At 40.3% G+C, this 18,015-nt stretch overlaps 2 protein-coding genes across 5 annotated transcripts in view; one reads left to right on the top strand and one right to left on the bottom strand.

Moving 5' to 3' along the window:
* Nucleotides 1-1,850: 1,850 nt before the first annotated feature.
* atxn1l (ataxin 1-like) lies at nt 1,851-10,287 on the top strand. Its single transcript, XM_014027468.1, has 3 exons — nt 1,851-1,990; nt 3,246-4,390; nt 4,683-10,287. The coding sequence occupies exons 2-3, from the start codon at nt 3,368-3,370 to the stop codon at nt 6,093-6,095; spliced, it is 2,436 nt and encodes an 811-aa protein (XP_013882922.1). The 5' UTR covers nt 1,851-1,990; nt 3,246-3,367; the 3' UTR covers nt 6,096-10,287.
* A 959-nt stretch (nt 10,288-11,246) lies between these two features.
* znf821 (zinc finger protein 821) overlaps nt 11,247-18,015 on the bottom strand; it is a 16,821-nt gene continuing 10,052 nt past the window's right edge. For all 4 annotated transcript variants that reach the window (XM_014027494.1, XM_014027480.1, XM_014027487.1 and 1 more), the window contains 3 exons: nt 17,277-17,375; nt 16,128-16,294; nt 11,247-14,652 (listed from right to left, as the gene is read on the bottom strand). In XM_014027494.1, coding sequence (XP_013882948.1) covers nt 13,713-14,652; nt 16,128-16,294; nt 17,277-17,375 — 1,206 coding nt within the window. In that variant the 3' untranslated portion in view covers nt 11,247-13,712. The remainder of the gene's footprint in view (nt 14,653-16,127; nt 16,295-17,276; nt 17,376-18,015) is intronic.

Genomic DNA, 18,015 nt, shown 5'->3' with positions numbered 1-18,015 from the left:
AGTCAGAGTTTTTATTTGGCTTGTACAAAAAAAGGTCAAGTTTATTTTTACGAGTCTTTTTTAATGCAGTGACATAAAAATGTGCTCAAAAAGCAGTAAAAACAACCAAACTTCCCCTTTAAATCTATTTTATGTGTTATTTATTTTCATTTGACTTCCTTTCTGATTCCAAAAGTTAAAAAAGGAAGCCCTGTTGTATTTATATTATGCAAGATGACATGAATTAGAAGCTACTCAGATGTGTCTCCATTTATTGCTTTCATTAAGCAACTACACAAGGCCCGAAGCAACTAAAAGTCAAACAGTATCTTTGTGGTTATTTTCTGTTTATGGAAACAACTTTGTCTCTTTTTTTTATTTGTGTCTTTTCTGTGTCATTTCCTGGAAAATATAATTAGGCAACATTTCAAATAAAGGTTCAGCTCTTTGGATATCAAAAAGAAAAAAATTGTATACAGTAGGTCTTCTGGACGGGTTCTTCTCTAATGAAACGTTTCGTCTCTTCTCCAAGAGACTTCTTCAGTCTGAGAGTTTCAGGCAAAATTCAGGCTTTTAAGCACTGCTTCCATGTGACTGATACTCACATCACATGGCTATCGTTGACACCTAATTAACACCTGTTGTTAACGGGGTGGAGTGATACTGGCAATGGCAGCACTGTAGGAGGGGGACAACTGAAAACGGAGGCCTCCACCTCTGTTTAAAGATGGACGGTATTTATTCACAAAAATGGCTTCTTTTACTCCTCTCTCAAACAACGTTCCTCCCTATCAAGAATGAGAACATCCTCATCTCTGAAAGAGTGACCGCTGGCCTGTAAATGAGTGAAAACTGCAGAGTTCTGGCCATTAGATGTAGCTCGTCTGTGTTGGGGCATTCTTTTGAACAGTGGCTGCTTTGTTTCCCCGATGAAGCAGCCTCTGTTCAAAAGAATGCCCCAACACAGACGAGCTACATCTAACGGCCAGATCTCTGCAGTTTTCACTCATTTACAGGCCAGCGGTCACTCTTTCAGAGATGAGGATGTTCTCATTCTTGATAGAGAGGAACGTTGGTTTGAGAGAGGAGTAAAAGAAGCCATTTTTGTGAAGAAAGACCGTCCATCATTAAACAGAGGTGGAGGCCTCCGTTTCAGTTGTCCCCCTCCTACAGTGCTGCCATTGCCAGTGTCACTCCACCCCCTGTTAACAATAGGTGTTAATTAGGTGTCAACGATAGCCATGTGATGYGAGTATCAGTCACATGGAGGCAGTGCTTAAAAGCCTGAATTTTGCCTGAAACAGACTGAAGAAGTCTCTTGGAAGAGAGACGAAACGTTTCATTAGAGAAGAACCCATCCAGAAGACCTATACAATTTTTTTCTTTTTGATTTTTTTTACCTGGATTACTGAGATGCATCAGGACTCTTTGGATATGTTAAGCCATTTTCTGCATCTAAATGAAAAATCTGAATTTGATTCTTATAGGATATTGAAGTAAATCTTCAGAGAAATTAGCATATCTGATATCTATAAAGTATTAAATTGTAATAATTTTCATTTCCAATGTTTTATGCTGAAAAAGCATGAAGTTCCTAATATAATTTTTCTTTTCAGTCATTATTTCATCTATCATCAGTTTGCCTTTTTTAGCTACTTGTGAATATTGGACTTTCCTGATATTTTTACTAATTGAAATGGTTTTTTTGTGTATTTAAAATTCTATTATGCATCTTTAAATATTTTTATGTTGGTTACCTTAAATGAAACATAAAAAGAGTAGAGATAAATGTGTGATTTGATTTTAGCTACAGTGTGTAACAACAGCATGCCTCATGGGCCAAAACAGGAAATTGAGTAAAAGTGGTGATGTCATTCGTAAGCGCCTCTTCTGGCCTTCGAAAATGGGCTTCATTTGTTAGCCCAGATTTTTTTTTTATTTTCAGTTGTACCATCTCCATATCAACATTCTTAGAAAAAAAAGATACGCCAGTCCGCGATGACATTTGGAGGTAAGTAAAAGAGACAAAGCAGAGACTTTTATGACCGATTTGTCCACCATGTTTGTTATGAGCTGATGTGAGTTGGGTCGGACTCACGTAGCTGTGTTAGCCATGGTGCTAACTAGCGTAGCCCCTGCGTTAATGACAGATATTAATTTCGAACACAAACCAGCTGGTTTTATATTACATTAAATTTTATTTATATTCAAAAGAACATTTAATGTTTGAGCATTACCTGTCACTGTGTTACTCAGATATTTAACTAGGAAAAACTGTCTCTTTAGTCGCTAGCTAGCTTAGCCAGAGAAGCTAACGAAAAGCACAAACGTAAAAAGAAAACTAGGAGGTTTGTAGTTATGTTTTTCATACATCATTTATGTAGTGCACCTAAGAATCCACTTATTTGTATGGAAGAAAAGGGCCTCTAATTTTATTGTATGTCCTACAGACAAAAATATATGTTATTTGACTTTTAAGCTAACAATTTCTATATTTTTAAACTTAAAAGTCTGTATAATTTGAATGATGCTCTCATACTAAAATTGTACCACTTTCCTAAATTTGTTTAAAGTTGATATAAAGGTGTTTTGTTTGTTTTTTAGCACAAACCTCACATTCTACAAATTAGCAACAGGAACTGAAAGATTCAAATCTGCAGTAAACATTATTGATATGTGTAGAGCAAAAATTTTCATGGATCTTGTGCATCGTCTGAGTTATTTGTAGCATTGATTTCTTTTGAAATGTATTTCTTTTTATTTGAGGCTTTGCTTTCATTTCGAGTTAGTTTTATTTTTGGTAGTTTTAACTCATTCTGGGTCTTTGTGGTTGGCACCAACAATTTGACAGGTCTTTGTTATTAAAGGTATCGTATTGAAGAGTTGAAACAATCGACAGTTAGGTGAAAATAAATGATTGTGTGAGTTTGAGAAGTTTTAGAATTTGATTCAATGCAGTTATACGGTCCACGTTGTTACAGTAGTAGTTTTATTTATGTATTGCAGTCCAGAAATGGATGAATGTACTTAAAAACAACTAGCAGTCTTGTTTAATAAAAAGTAGGGCCCTAGCAAGAAAACTTTTAACAGAGTGAATTTTATCTTGTTTTTTCCCAAAAAACAACATCAACTTGCTTTTATTTTTGTTTCTGCAATGACTGATCAGTGTTGTCATTTGTTATTAACATCTAGAATTACATGTAAGATGATCTTTTCTTTTGACTTGCTAATATAGTTGTTCTTTGATTTATTTTTATTCTTTTCAGGTGAATTGGCAGACAGAGTCAGCCAGGTAATTTCAGAACTGGCTTCTGTGCGGGCTGACTGGCTTGCAGGTTTCAGTTCTTGTGCAGTTCAGTAAAGCAGCTCACTTGGCCCAGGGATTGCAATGAAACCAGCTCAGGAGCGCAACCAGGAGTGCCTGCCTCCTAAGAAGAGGGACCTACCGATTAGTACCAGTGGTGTGACTGGAGGGACCGGGGGAGGTGGGGCTGCTGGAGGTGGTGGTAATGGAGAAGATGAAGGGCTTTCCATCCAGAATTCTGCAGCCAACAGTGACAATCATAGAGGAACCCCATCTGGAGAGTGGGTGCGAGCTCATCCGGAGCTTCATTATGGAGTGGATAATACAGATGGAATATCTGCAGTGCCTGTTGACCAGTATAGCATGCTTTACAAAGTGGCCGTTCCATCAGTTACCTACTCATCTACCAGTCTTCACCCTGTGTTAAGCCACATCTCCCCAGCTTATACTGTCCATTCTCCACTTCTGCAGCATCCAGGCCTTCCCTATCCTCCTCTTGGTTATGCACATATCCCTCATCCATCTCTCCAGTTTGTTAGTTCCCCTTATGCCGCAGTACCTTATGCTGTACCTTCTGGCTTTGTACCGGGATCATTGATTCCTCCGTCTGGTACCATCTCTCAGCCTCACGCTGTGTCCCACCTGGTTCCTTATCCAGCCGTCATACAGGAAGATGTTGTTTCCCCACCGCCTCAGGCCCAGGTTGCTGCTCATTCATTTGCCAAAGTCGCAGCTTCAAGTGGTGTCCCACTGATCCTGCCTTCAGAGCAACTTGCCCAGCAGCACCTTGGCACTAGTGGAGTTCCACCCGCTGCCGAGGTCAACTCCCGGGGAGTGGCCATTTTCTACCAACCTCAGGGCAGCCGGGCTGCCTCTGCCACCAGTGACTGCCACAGTTCTCAGCAGGAGACTATAACAGAGATTAATGGAGGAGGAAAAGAGCAAGGCATCAGGGAGGTTGGACCAGACTCTGCCTACGCTTCCAGAAATGCACGTTTATCGCAGGTAACAAGTGGTTCTGCGCCACAAGAACGAGTTCTGCTGAGCCGAAGGCTAGAAGGTCGAAACTCACCTGGTCAGTGCAGCACTCCAGACAGCGATCTTGAGGTGAGAAATATTTATAGCATGTTAATTTATTTTATTTATTCATTTAATTCATTTATTCATTTAATTTAAAAATAAAACAAAAATTTTTATACACAATAAAGAGAAAAAGAAAATCACACTTGAAATGAAAGGAGGCAGAAAGAAGAAAAAAAGCTTGTTAACTCCAAAATCTTCAAAGTTATTTAACTTATAAAATAGTAAACGTAATGTTAATACACAGTCAGCAGCTATGCAAGTCACTTTTAAGGTTTCTGTTTTGGTAAAATTAAAGTCTTTTGCGTTTGTCTTCCAGGTGCAGCAGGTGGTTGGTCGTCTGACTTTCTCGAGTCAGGCTGGGAGTGGTTTACGGAAAGAGGTCTCATTTGCCCCCTTGAATCTTTCTCAGGGTGGCCAACGAACCAGAGATGTCCATGGGGAGATTRGCGTCTCTGGTGCTGTGGCTGGAAGGACGACATTTGTGGCACAAACCTCGAGTTACGGTGATCACAGAGTGACTGGTCTTCATCAGCAGCCAGGTCACGCTGTCATGCTTGCTAACGGGCAACCAGTTCTCATTCCCCTTGACTATCACTCGCAGCAGCAACACTACCCAGGACAGGCTAATGATTCCGCAACCTCTTCTACTATGGCCTCCACTAACTCCAGCTTTAAGCCCTCTGATCCTTCAGCCAGAGTGTGCCTCCCTGAAAGGGCAGAGCCAACCACAACTCAGCAGCAGCAGCCTCCAGTCCAYTCTACAGCAGATGCAGCTCAGGCCTTAGCTTCAAGCGTCGCTCCTACCCCAGCTCCTTCTAATCCATCCCACTTCATGAAGGGGGCAATCATCCAGCTGGCCACCGGTGAGCTGAAGCGTGTGGAGGACCTGCAAACTCAGGATTTTGTGCGAAGTGCAGAGGTGAGTGGTGGGCTTAAAATCGATTCCAGCATGGTGATGGACATTCGTGCCAGCCAGCAGAGACCAGGTCTTGTATCGCTTCACTTCACTGTGGGGGAGCAGCAGAGCAAAGTGACCATCGACGTGCCCCCGGAGCACCCCTTCTTTGTTTTTGGCCAGGGGTGGTCTTCTTGCAGCCCTGATCGTACGGCACAAATGTACGGTTTGGCCTGCCACCATCTACAAGTCGGAGACATGTGTGTGTCCATCACTCTGCAGCAGCAGCTTCAATCACAGCTTCAGAAGCAACCACAAAATCACAGTTCACAGCAGCAGCAGCAGCAGAACACGTCCAGGACTTTAACCAAAACGAACGCTACATCAGGACCTGGTCACCAGCTCATGGGGCCTCCTGCACCTCAGCAGTCACGGCCTCAGTCTCATTTCAGAATGGACCGCACCCATAGAGAAAGACAGAGGGATGGAGAAAAAGATGTGGCCGATAAGGAGGAAGCTACACATTTAGGGGTCGCTGGACACATTGATTCACCAATCAGAACAAGTAGAACCTCTTCAGARCATCCGAGGAGTCAAAGCAGTTATCACTTGCACATGGAGGGCTCTGCTTTTGGAGAAGCAGGCGTGGGAGCGATGCAAGCTGCACTAGGTGCCTCTCAGAGGCGCTGGTCTTCACCTGTCCTCCAAAGATACAGTATGAAAGGAGACGAAGGGCCACGTCCCCAGATAATCACCTCTGGCCACACGAGGCTATCTTTTATACCCCAGGAGGTTAAACTGTCCATCGAGGGGCGCTCTAATGCAGGGAAGTAGCATCGCATTTGGTAGCAACTCTAGGAGAGACTCCTAGGACTAAGAATGAGTCTGACAAGGAGAGAAAGAGGGAAAAGAAAGAGTGTGAATGTAGCCTCAGAATGTTTGAGATTTTGCACACCTAAAAAATAGAAAAAAACACGATCTGATGAGAAGCTCTGCTTTACTACTCAGCCAAACAAGAGAAACCTTTTGGTTTCTCAGCCTGCTGAGGTCTGACAGAAACATGGAAAACTGAGTGGAACGTCTGTAGCTGATAAAATGCCTACAATAGTCCTTACACACTGCTTTTCTCTTCCTCCATCCCTCCTTTGTCTCTACTCCCTCATGCCCATACCTGGACGTTGTCCCACAAACGACACTTTGGCTTTACCTTTTTGACCAAAACTGTTTCACCAGAAGAGCACACTTTAGGAAAAACACGTGCAGCAGCACAGTGCAGCAATCAACTCTGATGTAACACAAACTCACAGCCAGGGATCTTTTATCTTCAACACTTTCAAGATCCTGCAGCCATCCAACTTATTTACCAAAAATAAAGCGTATTTGCTGACATCAGCAGCTCCTGTGATGATGCTGTCAGTAGATGTTAAGATGTGCGTCTAGCCTGAGTTTAAAACCTCTCCTGTCAGCTGAAATGCTCCCTGTCTTCATTCCTAAAGGTCCTCTTTCAGGCGGCGTGGGTTATTTCTAACTCGTCTACGAATCAAGTATGAGAAATGAATCAGTTTAACAATCAGTTTCTCCTGTCTTGGTTTTAGGCTGAGAGCCATAATGCATGCATCTGCCAACGTGGCAGTGAGTGAAATAATGCCTTGTTCTCTCTGATAAGCGAAACGTTTGATCTCCGTGTCCTCAGTGAGAATGTTGTTTGAAGCTGCGCGACACTCGCTGTACCTCCCAACGTCTTCGCCAGGCTTCAGTGTAATATTAATCAACAGTATTCACTGGCTACTTCCACCAGAGCCATCGGTGGGATTAATCCCAAGTCATTAACTTGTTGCACCGCTGGCTTCACTGCCAAGTACATTAACCCCCCCCACCACCACCCACCAACTCAGGCCCAAGCGTGGGGTGGGTCTAGACATTTGCCTTGTTGGAAATGATGTGAGGTTTAACGTTGGGTTTGTCTGTTCTCAGTTACTGAATGAAAGCAATAGATCTTTTCACAGCACTTGGCTGCACTGCACTGTCCCAGGAATTTCATTGCGGGATGTCCTAAATCCTCGTCTCCAGGATGTGAGATCTTGCTCTCTTCTGACCCAACTTTTAGAAACGACGCACTGAGTTGGGCTTCATTTTCACCGATTCGTTTTCTACTCACTTCTCAAAGCGTTGTTGTAGATTAACCCTCGTTTTGGTTTTCCATTTCACCGCATAAAATCTACTAAAGTCTTCAGGAGGTGTGACGAGTGTTAGTTTTGTCCTGCATTATGTTTTGTTTTAAAGTTTGCAGTCATTTGCTCGTGTGTTAAAGATGTTCATGTATTGCACAAATGTCACTGATTTTATGCTGATCTTAAAAATAGGAATCACAATACATTAGTTTTTTTATGTTGAAGGGAGTGTTTGAAGTAAGTGCTGGTGTTTTGTGGCAAAAGAAGAAGAAAAAACTGACTTGTATTTTTAACTGTTTACAAAGTTAGCCAAGATGAATGCTGCAGTTTCTTCCTTCTGACTTATTTTTTATCTTAATCTAAAGAGGTGAAATTAAAACAAAGTGCAATTAGACCATACATAAATTCATTTTGAAGTTTATAAATCAGCACATTCCTTATGCAGACATTCCTATCAGAAAGAGTAAATGCTGCATAAACAGTTTTCTCTATTACAGCCATAGATATGTACCTCTGACAAAACATGTTTTTTTTCTTTTGAGTATATCATTTTCTCCTTTTTGTGTCATTCTCTGCATGTTATGAGGAGCTTTAAAACATATGTGCACCACAGAGATCATATAAGACTATATGATCTCTTTAAGGTGCACACATTTCTTTAATCAGACTTAAACTTTAACAAATCCCTCAGGCACACAAACACAGTTCAGCCACTGCAAGTTTTGAGTGGCTGTATGAAAATCCTCCTTGAGGCCTCTGAAGTGTATTAGATGTATTTGTCATTCTGTGCAGTTTTACAAAGTAAAGCAAGTATGTATCAGCCAGTGTTGGTTATTAAAGTAAACAAGTCAAAGGATTTTACACCAAAAAGCCATCCGATTTTTAAAATGCATTGCACAAAATAAATCAGGAAAAATAACTTTCAGTGTACAGAAAGAAATTTGCTTTTTTTTGTACTACAGTAATTTAGTCACATCAGAATCTCAACATGTTCAGTTTTTTATGGTGTAAGCAATATATACTCATACAGTTAGAAATGTTTCATGTAGTCTCAATGTTCTCTATGCAGTGATCTCAGTACTGTGCCCTTCATTGTCTTATATTACAGTTGTCTCAAACAGCAGGGCTTATTAGTTCATGCAGTGGTTTTTTTTTTTCCTGATCTCTTGCTTCTGGATATGTAATTGACCGACTTATTAGAAATTTAGCAGTTGTTTTATGTTCAGGGATTGTCATCTTAAGTACTGAGCATCCGATTATTTAATTTTACTCTTTCAATGCTTAACATTCAGAGCCAAAATCACCCGAGATGTCTCCCTTAAACTTAGAGTTTTTCTATAATTGCCAGCCACTTCAATGTTGTGTTTCAAATCCCAACTTAAATGGTGCAAGCTGTTAACCAGCCGTTTTGTTCTAGCTTTTTACCCTTCATTTTGAGAGGCGCCTTCCGTGGTGATCATGAAATGTCCCCTGAAACCAAGCTGTGTGCTGAATTCTCTCCACATCTTTGATGTCTGTTGTAATAATTTGCACTAAATGCCCTCCTTCAGTGTTTGGAAATGAAATCTGTTGGTAAGTTGAAGACGTACAAATGTTAAAGCACACAAACCCCCCCCCAGAGGCAGGTTTTGTGTTCCTGTAGATAGACATGCGTTTCGTTAGTGTAGATAGCTTTGATGATGCTTGTCGATAACGCCTTAAATTCTGCTTTGTACATATCGGACATGTCCTGAGCAGAAATCTACACACTTAGAAGGTTTTGTGGGTGACAGCAGGTTCCTCCGATGTTTTTGGTTTGGTTACATTTTTTTATACGTTCTTTATTCTCTTTCTTAATATTGACTTTGTGGGGTTTCTGTATGTGGAAGTGGATGAAATTGAAGCGTTTTTAAGCACTTTTTTTTACAAGACTGTTTCAAGAGTGCCAGCAGTGAAGGGCAATCCAACAGATGCACAGATTTTCTTCTTTGTTGCACAGAATCAGTAGTTATTTTTTTGTTTGTTTTTACCTTGTAGAGCAGATGGGTTGTGTTTGGTGTGTCATGCTGTTTCCCAAAGTCTCTCAACTGTAGGTTTTATATTTGGCTGCACAAGTCAGACAGCTTTCCATTGATGGAAATGTGATGGTTTCTGTTTGTGGCGCGTGAACAAAGTCCTTTCCAACCCATTATCGAACAGCAAAGGTGAACTTAGTGTAGTTATGGTGTTGCTCTGTGTTGATTTAAATCAGAAGAATGCGAATGGTTAAAAGTTTTAAAGAAGTCTGTATTTCCAGGTTTGACATTGTGCTTTTTCTTTTTTTTTCCTGCACAAGGTGACACTGCTTTTTATGTGACGTGCAACTATCTTAAAAACAAAAAAAAAAAACAGTATATTTTCTAATGCCTAAACCTGCAAAATATATGCAATTATGTAAATGTAACATTCAATCCTCAAGTATAATCCAGGTTGTATGAACTTTGTATAGTGAATTTTACTATTGTATGGCCGTACCAATATGTATTTATCTCTATCAGAAGCCTTAGAGTTGTTGACCCAAAGTGCTCCCTTAGAATACCCTGCACCTACCTGACTTTAACAAAGCATTAATATCTCTATTTTGTTGCATTTTTGTTTGTACCCTTTTTGAATAAAATAGATTTGTACTGTATATTTGTACCTCTCTGTGAACTACTTAGGGCGTTTTATTATTTTTTTGTTTTGCTGTTTTTAATCTTTCTTTAAAGACACAAAGATATTGTATTTTTATTGTTACAGCTAACATGGAGACATTGCATTTATCATATTTGTTAAGTAAACACAATATAATATATATATATAAATATATATACAAATATAAAACTCAAAAGACAGTCCAACTTGTGTGTTGTGGTTTTTTTTGTTTAACTTTTTAAGCTGAATGTGTGTATATTTGTCTGATTCTCTGTAATGAATATAACTTTTTCTCCAGAACAACTTTAGGGTTAAGAAAAGGTGAGTTTCATATCAACATCTCACTTTAGAGATTTTTACAGGCTTAGTAAGTAAAAGTCAAGACTTTGTGGTTCCAGATTATAAATTTTTTTTCAGACATTTACTTGTGTGCTTGACATTGTCTTGCTAACTTATCTTTAACCGAACAYCCAGTTCTCAGCAAAAAGGTCACAAATTATGATACTGACAGCACCATGTTTTACTGAGATGTCCTTGATTTGGAATGCTTGCTGTTTCTTATTTCAGCCTCAACTTTCTTGAGCTTATTTAGTGGATTTTTGCTGTGATGGTGGACATGACAGCATGGTGGTGCAATCTCAATGGGATTTGCCTGGTTAAATAATGGTAAATATATAATAAAATAACATGCATACTAGATTAATTGGTAACTAAATAGTGTGAGTGATAAAGTGAATGGTTGTTTCTCTCTTAAGTGACTGTTTTTCCACACATGTGATGCTCAGACTTATCTAATACTCCACTCATTCTCATTGCACCGATCGACTAATAACCACATGCTGTAGTGTATTACATACTTTTAATATTAACAGATGTTATGTCAGGATGGATACTTTTATTAAATGTGCTGGTTTTACATCTGTTGCCTATTCAGAACAATGCAGGGACCTTTTTTTTTTACTGTTTTTCTGACACTTTTTGACACTGCACCACCYAAAACAACCTACTGAAAATAAACTAAGATTAAATCCATTGTTTTTTAATGATTCCATAATTCTAATTTATCAGATTTTATATTTTCAATGAGCTGAAAATACCAAAACTGTGTGACCCATCTACAAAACTAGAGTAAAGTCRAAGAAGACTAGTGGTGGACACGAACTTTATAATAAATGCAATGTTTAATTCCACATTCTTTACCAGGTTTCATGAAGGTCTGTACATCTGTTAATCCAGTAACAGAAGATGGCGTCCCTAAAGTGGCACCGAGTCCGAATGCATCAATAACAACCAGACAGCTCATTCATTTGGCCTCTAGAAGAGATACTTGCTTTTGTAAACATGGACATTGGGAGGAAAATTCTGATAGAATTAATACAAAAAAGCCTAAAATTTAAGAAGGGAAAAAAATACAAGCAGGCATAATCTAACAGTAGAACACAAGCTCCTATTGAACAATTATAAGACAAGTGCAGTTTTATAACATGCAACGTTACTCTAATCCAAACTGAGCTCCAAAAAGACCCGTCATGAGTCCACAGGGCTCTCCCTCTGACCACTCTGAGACAAAGTGGTTCACAGCAGATTCAAACAGCGACCTCTGAGAATACCCAGTATTCATGGTCTAAGAGCTGAGAGGAACAAATGACACCAGAAGCCTTCACTGAGCTCTCTRGTCTGCCTTTGATACGGAGCGTTGTGGTCCGGATGGCAGTGAGACCCTGTTCCTTTTATGTGCTAMACCTTGAAAGAGAAAACGTGTCAACAACAACAAACTGTGGAAAATTAAACAGAAAAAAATGTTTGATAAAGTGATCTGACTGAGATGTTGGATCTGGGCTCTGAGCCCACTTACTGAGTTAAATTGCCTGAGAAGCTGAACTTTTTCCGTTTTGAATTCTGTGTAAAGATTTCAGCTGGCATTCTGCATAGATTCAGTGATTTTTTTTAAAACAAATAAATGTGTTGCATAGAAGTTTGATCCACTCCTAGGAAAGCCTCTGAGCACGAGACCTAAAGTCAAAAGTTACTCTAAAGATAAATGTTTTCTTCGTTTAATTTGCCGTAAGCGACAGCAGGTAAAATGACTTTCGCCTAGGAGTGACTCAAACGCTGTTCATCCTTGAAACTAAAACTGYTCCTTTGACACTGAAAAGTTTTGCATCTGGAGAAGAGACGATAAAACTGGAAGTAACTTTGCCGACTGGAAATGAAAAAAAAAATTCTACAAACTTGGCCTGTAATTCAAACATCAATATCAGCAAACATACAYCAAACAGGATCATGAGACTAAAGAAAAATTGCATAAATATGTGCTGGAATGAGGTTAACAAATATAAATTAATAAAATCTCCTGTAACATAAAATAGCCCCAGTGCTTAMATACAGAAGAGACACTTTGATTGCATTTTTTACATATTTTCCACCTMTTATGTGACTTTATCTGCGAATGTAAAAAAAAGCAAAACCTCAATTTAAGTGGTTCTAATAACCCATTTTGAAGTTACTGCTGACTTATAAAGCATGTGAATGCTACAGAAATTGCACAAAGCAGAGGTTATCCAAGAATGAACTTAAATTTTCTAAAAACCTAYGTTCTTGTAGCCGTTTCCTCAATAGCATAAAAAAATGCATCTTTGCAGGCAGAATTCAAGTAATGTGACATAATTTGAGGTCAACAKGTAACATATTAGGTACTCCCCCTATTTAACCACCTAAAGAGAATATTTCAGTACATTTTCTTCATAAGATGAGTCCAGAATATACAAGAGGTAACTAATGTATCGTACAGTACAATAACAGCCGCACAGACTGAGTTTATACAGGCCCGAGAAAGGCTCAGTAACAAAGGAAAATAAAACGAAATGGCAATATTATGGAGCGTAACTGGAGAAAAGAATGCGAGGAAGATGCATCAAACTCAGGAGATGAAGGGAATGTCGACACTGTTCAGCAGGACAAACATTCGAGAGTTCAGGTGTTCRGAAAGGTCCTATGAAAGTACCTCACTGATAAACACAAAGAGGAGGAAATAAACCTGCATCTTCTGTGGGGTTGTCCAGTCCGTACAGAGCTTTGGAAACTTGCTGTTGGACAGCGGTACGCCAGAGGACAGAGCGCCGCSGCGGCGCCGGATGAGGTAGTAGACATGAACTTCCCGCGGTAGCAGCTTGAAGAAAGAGGTGTAGCTACCGGTGAGTCTGAGTTACGGTAGGGTGGAGGAGCGGGCTAGCTGAGTGGACCAGGAAAGAAGAGGCATGTGGCTTCAAAGTTTCCACTCCCCTTACTGAGGATCCATGTGCAAATGACTTTCTTTTTCATCCTCAAAAGGAACCGTTTACYTGCTCTCACCAGAACGTGCTGAGTAAAATCTGCTAATCCACAGACAGATAAATCTCTTTACAACATGCTCTTAYATCATCCACACAAAATGAAACAAACTCAACCCTGTCCCCAAGGTTTGTTTAAAGACTAATAAATTAGAAAGAGAAGAAGTAATAATGAAGCTGTTCAACGCAGGACAACATGGAAGGAAAAGAGCGGGGCTTGGTTTGAACGTCCCCATGGCATCCTGAAAGTACAGGTTAAGAATGTTACACGACAGTCGCTCCTTCCTTACGTTTCCAGATTATGGCAGCTTCATGAAGAGCCCGTTATCGATGGAGGAGACGGGCATGGGACAGGGGAACTGAAAGAGACTCATGTCTGCTGTGAGGGCRGCCATGGCAGCGGGGTCGTGCTCGATCTGTGTCCTCAGAGCGGGGTCGATCTTCTCCAGCCGGCGCTTGATCCGCTTCGCCTCCCTCTCGCGGACCAGCCGGGCCTGTCTCTTCTCCGGCGTCTCGTTGGCCCTCTTCAGACGCATGGCCTCGCGGTCCCTCTGCAGCCGGCGCGCCCGCTGCTCGTCCGACTCCTGCATCCTCTGCATGCGCTTGGCCTCGCGGTCCCGCAGCCGCCGCAGCTCCTTCTCCTCCTCCGACTCGCACGCCCGCTTGTTCTTCTTCGCCGTGCGCTCGCGCTCCAGACGCTGCAGGCGGGCCTCCAGGGGCTCGTTCTTTCGACGCAGGGCCCACTTTCGCATCGGCGACTGGGCCTCCACGAGCTGCTGGTAGGCCATGCAGCTGTTGCACACCAGCAGCACTCCGGCAGGGTAGACCGGCAGGATGTCGGGTATGGGAGGAAGGGCTGAGGAGGAGGAGTTGAGAGCTTCAGGGAAMGACGCGAGCGACGGCCCTTCAGAGAGGAGACTGTCGGGCAGCGAAGGAAAGGAGGGGCCTTGGTCGGACCCCGTGCACGGTCCGGGGCCCGAGCCGTGGCACGGTCGCTGCTCCTGACACGGGCTGGACATGTGGCTGGGGCCCTGGCAGAGGCTGGGGTTGGCTTCAGGAGCTTGACACAGGTGTGGGCCCTGACATGAACTGGGACTAGGACCTGGTCCGTGGCAGGATTGAGTGGTGGAGCCCGGGCTGCTCATGGGGCTGCTGGACAGGGACTGGGACATGGAGCAGGCATCCCGTCCACCACTGATGTCCAACCTGGACGTGTCGAGGACATCTTTAAGCTTCTCTCTGAAAGTTTAGAAAAATTAGCTTTTAGACACATTATTGTTTTTTTTATTTAATATGATATTTTATCTTTGACTGTCTTTGATACTAAAATGTATAAAGTACATTTAAAAATAATATATGTATTAAAGGGGCTATATCATGTAAAATCAACTTGTTTGAGTTTTATATCATGGTATAATGTTAAACTCTTATAAAAAACATGGCCAAAGCCTTGCTTTGACTCATTCTTGCATGTTTGAGAAATCCCGCAGCGATTTTAGGAAGCAATGCTGAGGAGCAAAACGACAGGTGGGGACTAGAAAAGCCTTTTGGGACGTGTCTTCAAGCCGAACTTCCTCATGGCGGAGCCCCCACCCCCCACCCCACACACACACACACCCCGCCCATGACTCCTGCAGGCTCTTGGGTGAAAGTGAAAGTGAAACTTAAACTGTCTTTGGCGAGACAGAAGCAGAAGGTGGTTCTTAAAGAGACAGAGGCCAATTTCAAGGCGTTTAGAAGAGGAAGTGATGAGAAGATAAGTTTATTTTCTATTTAAACATAAAAACAGCCTTTTAATAACAACTAAAGGTGATATTGATGCTTTATTATGGTATAGTATTTAAATGTATGCCTGAGAAACATWTAATATTGGCCYTTTAAATGATTTTAAGTAGTTTTGGGTCAATTCCACTTATTTTTCTGACTCATACATGATATCTAATCACTTAGTTTTATTGATGAAATCTGACTAATTTCTACAAATTTAGTAAACTAATTGTTGCACATTAACAAGACAAGGAAAAAAGAGAAATAGTGCAACCATGAAACCAGTGTTTTTCACACATCTRCATCTTTTATATTTTTTATTTCTTTCTTTCTATTTTGTTCATAAAATCAACAAGCTGCTTTAAAGTTTGGACTTTTGTTCGTTGCTTTTCATAATTTGTCACTGCTTCGACTAACCACAAATACTAACCTTGTCAGTGCTGTGTATTTTTAAAAACCTAATGGTAGTTGCTAAGCAACGTTCAAGTTTACTTCCAATAAATCTGTCATCGCGGTGCTCATTTTATACACCCCTCATGTTTTACAGGCTGTTTTAGTTCAAGAAACACTGCTTCATTTTTTTTTTCCAATGTGCTACTTTAAAAACAAATTTCACTAACTGATGCATTGCACACATTTTCACAACCTAAATCTTTGTGATTAGGAAACCATGCCCATTTAGCTGTTTGATTGTGAATGTGAGGAATAAAATGTATAATAGATTGTTGTGTTGAGACACAACAAAATCCAATCTTTACTAAAACTAAAGACAAAGAACTGATAAATCTGATAAAATGAATTTCRTCTATATCATAATAAAGACTAAAAAATGTTAGTTATCATATATCTTACTTCTAAATAACATGTAAACAACCCAAACGTTTGATCATTTAAAGAGAATAAACAATCTGCATGAAGGGCCCGTGGCCAGAGCAGCAGAGCCGAACCTGTTAAAGTTGTTGGTGTCTGTGAAGCGTGCGCCACAGACGGCGCAGTTGGAGAGGCGGTCTTCAGAGTGGATGAGAAGATGCCGTCCAAGTGAGCCAGGAGAACTCAGCGCTCGCCCACACACCGGGCACACGTAGCTTTTGCTGTTGCTCATCATGGTCGTGTGCTGGTGAAAACAGTGAAACGAAATTAAAGCGAGAAGCCGAACATGACCAACATGACATGACTATTGCCTGTTTTTTTATGTTTGTCAGTAAATGGCTACATATATAAATAAATTTAAAAAAAGATGCAAATGGATGAAAAATAAAATCATGATTGCATATTTAGAAAGAAATCACTGAACAAATAAACATTGCTACTGCTTTACAATTAAAACTGAGCAGAAAAATGTCTTGCATATAAACAAAAGTGTACAACATGAATGTRGATCAATGTTGTAATACACAAACAAGACAAAAATAAAGAACTGAAAATAAAGTGGTAGTAGWACTACAAACTTAAAGTGCCTGTGACATGCCTATCTTTCAAACACAAAAAGTCAAAGAAACCATCTTCATATTTAAGAAACTTGGCATAATGAATGATTGTACAGATTTTGTCACATAGCTTGCATATTTTATTTTTATTTGTCTACATAAAGTGAAACAGGAAGTGACATCAAAGGGGAACTCTTTAAGAAAGAAAACTCTCTGGTCTTTGTTTATCGAGACAATATTATTTGAACTCTGACTCTTCTTCATCTCTCTGATAGTGACTCAAAATAATCTGAAGCAGCATCAGATTCTTGTCAGCTGTTGGACCACACTCTGTTTACATGCAGACATTCCCTTTTGACATCATTTCTTGTTGTGCAATGCAATATATACATGCAAATATCCAAACAACTCATCATCTCAGCAAAGTGATTTTTTTTTAAATTTCATCAATGTTATCTTTCCAAAAATGTATTAATTTTATTACAAAAATGTGATGTAACAGGCACCTTCAAACTATGGATTATTACCATAAAATACTGAAATAACTAAAGATTCAAAAACATATTCACCACCCAGACATATACTATTCTATTTGAACCTTAAACTGCCCCTGACATGAGAATTTACTACATGAATGACAGTTTTTGCACGAGACGGTGCAGTTCTCACCTGGTAGACATGTGAGATGAGCCTCTCAGGGCTGCTGAAATCCAGCGTGCACAGAGGGCAAACAAAGCTGCTGCCGTGCTCGCCCCCGTCCTCGCTCTCCTGAGGAAAGAAAAAAAACAAGTTTAGGAGTAAATCTAATGATCAGACTCCGAAGCTTCATCTCACACCAGCGTGTCTGAAAAGCTGATTGTTGTTTGAAACATTAACAGCAGATGTGAAAGGAGACCAAACTCATTTGGATCACATGTAAGATCAAATTAACTGAGTGTATCCAGCGTGTTTTAGTCATCACATGGAAACAGGCCTGGATTGTCACTTGGAATGGATTTCTGTCTGAATTTATTTATTTTTACAAGTGTAGGATGAWGTGTTTGACTGAGTGAAACTCTCAAGTCCCAGTGACTCATTAACAGTGGCATGATGCTGCGCGCTGATACAGATGTTCCTCACAGCCAAGCTGAAATACAGAAACACTTGCAAACAGAAGGTACCGGCACAAAGCATATYGGTATGTGTGTAGGGGGGTTGTGATCATTAAATGAAGGTGCTTGACTGTGTTTTTTTTTTAAGATTTAAACACTGCAAAAACTCTCTGATCAAGTCTTTCAATCATATTTCCAGCCAAAAACATTTTTCATTTCATTTTGAGGCTGATTTAATAAGCAAGAGCAGAATATGTTAGATTAAGATTTTATTTTTCCTGCACCCTTTTCATTCAATAATTAATTTACTTGTTAAT

This window comes from Austrofundulus limnaeus, unplaced genomic scaffold (assembly GCF_001266775.1).
Source record: "Austrofundulus limnaeus strain Quisiro unplaced genomic scaffold, Austrofundulus_limnaeus-1.0 Scaffold5, whole genome shotgun sequence".
Taxonomy (NCBI): Eukaryota; Metazoa; Chordata; class Actinopteri; order Cyprinodontiformes; family Rivulidae; genus Austrofundulus; species Austrofundulus limnaeus.
The sequence above is the reverse complement of the archived record's forward strand: the minus strand, read 5'-3'. Positions and strand labels throughout refer to the sequence as shown.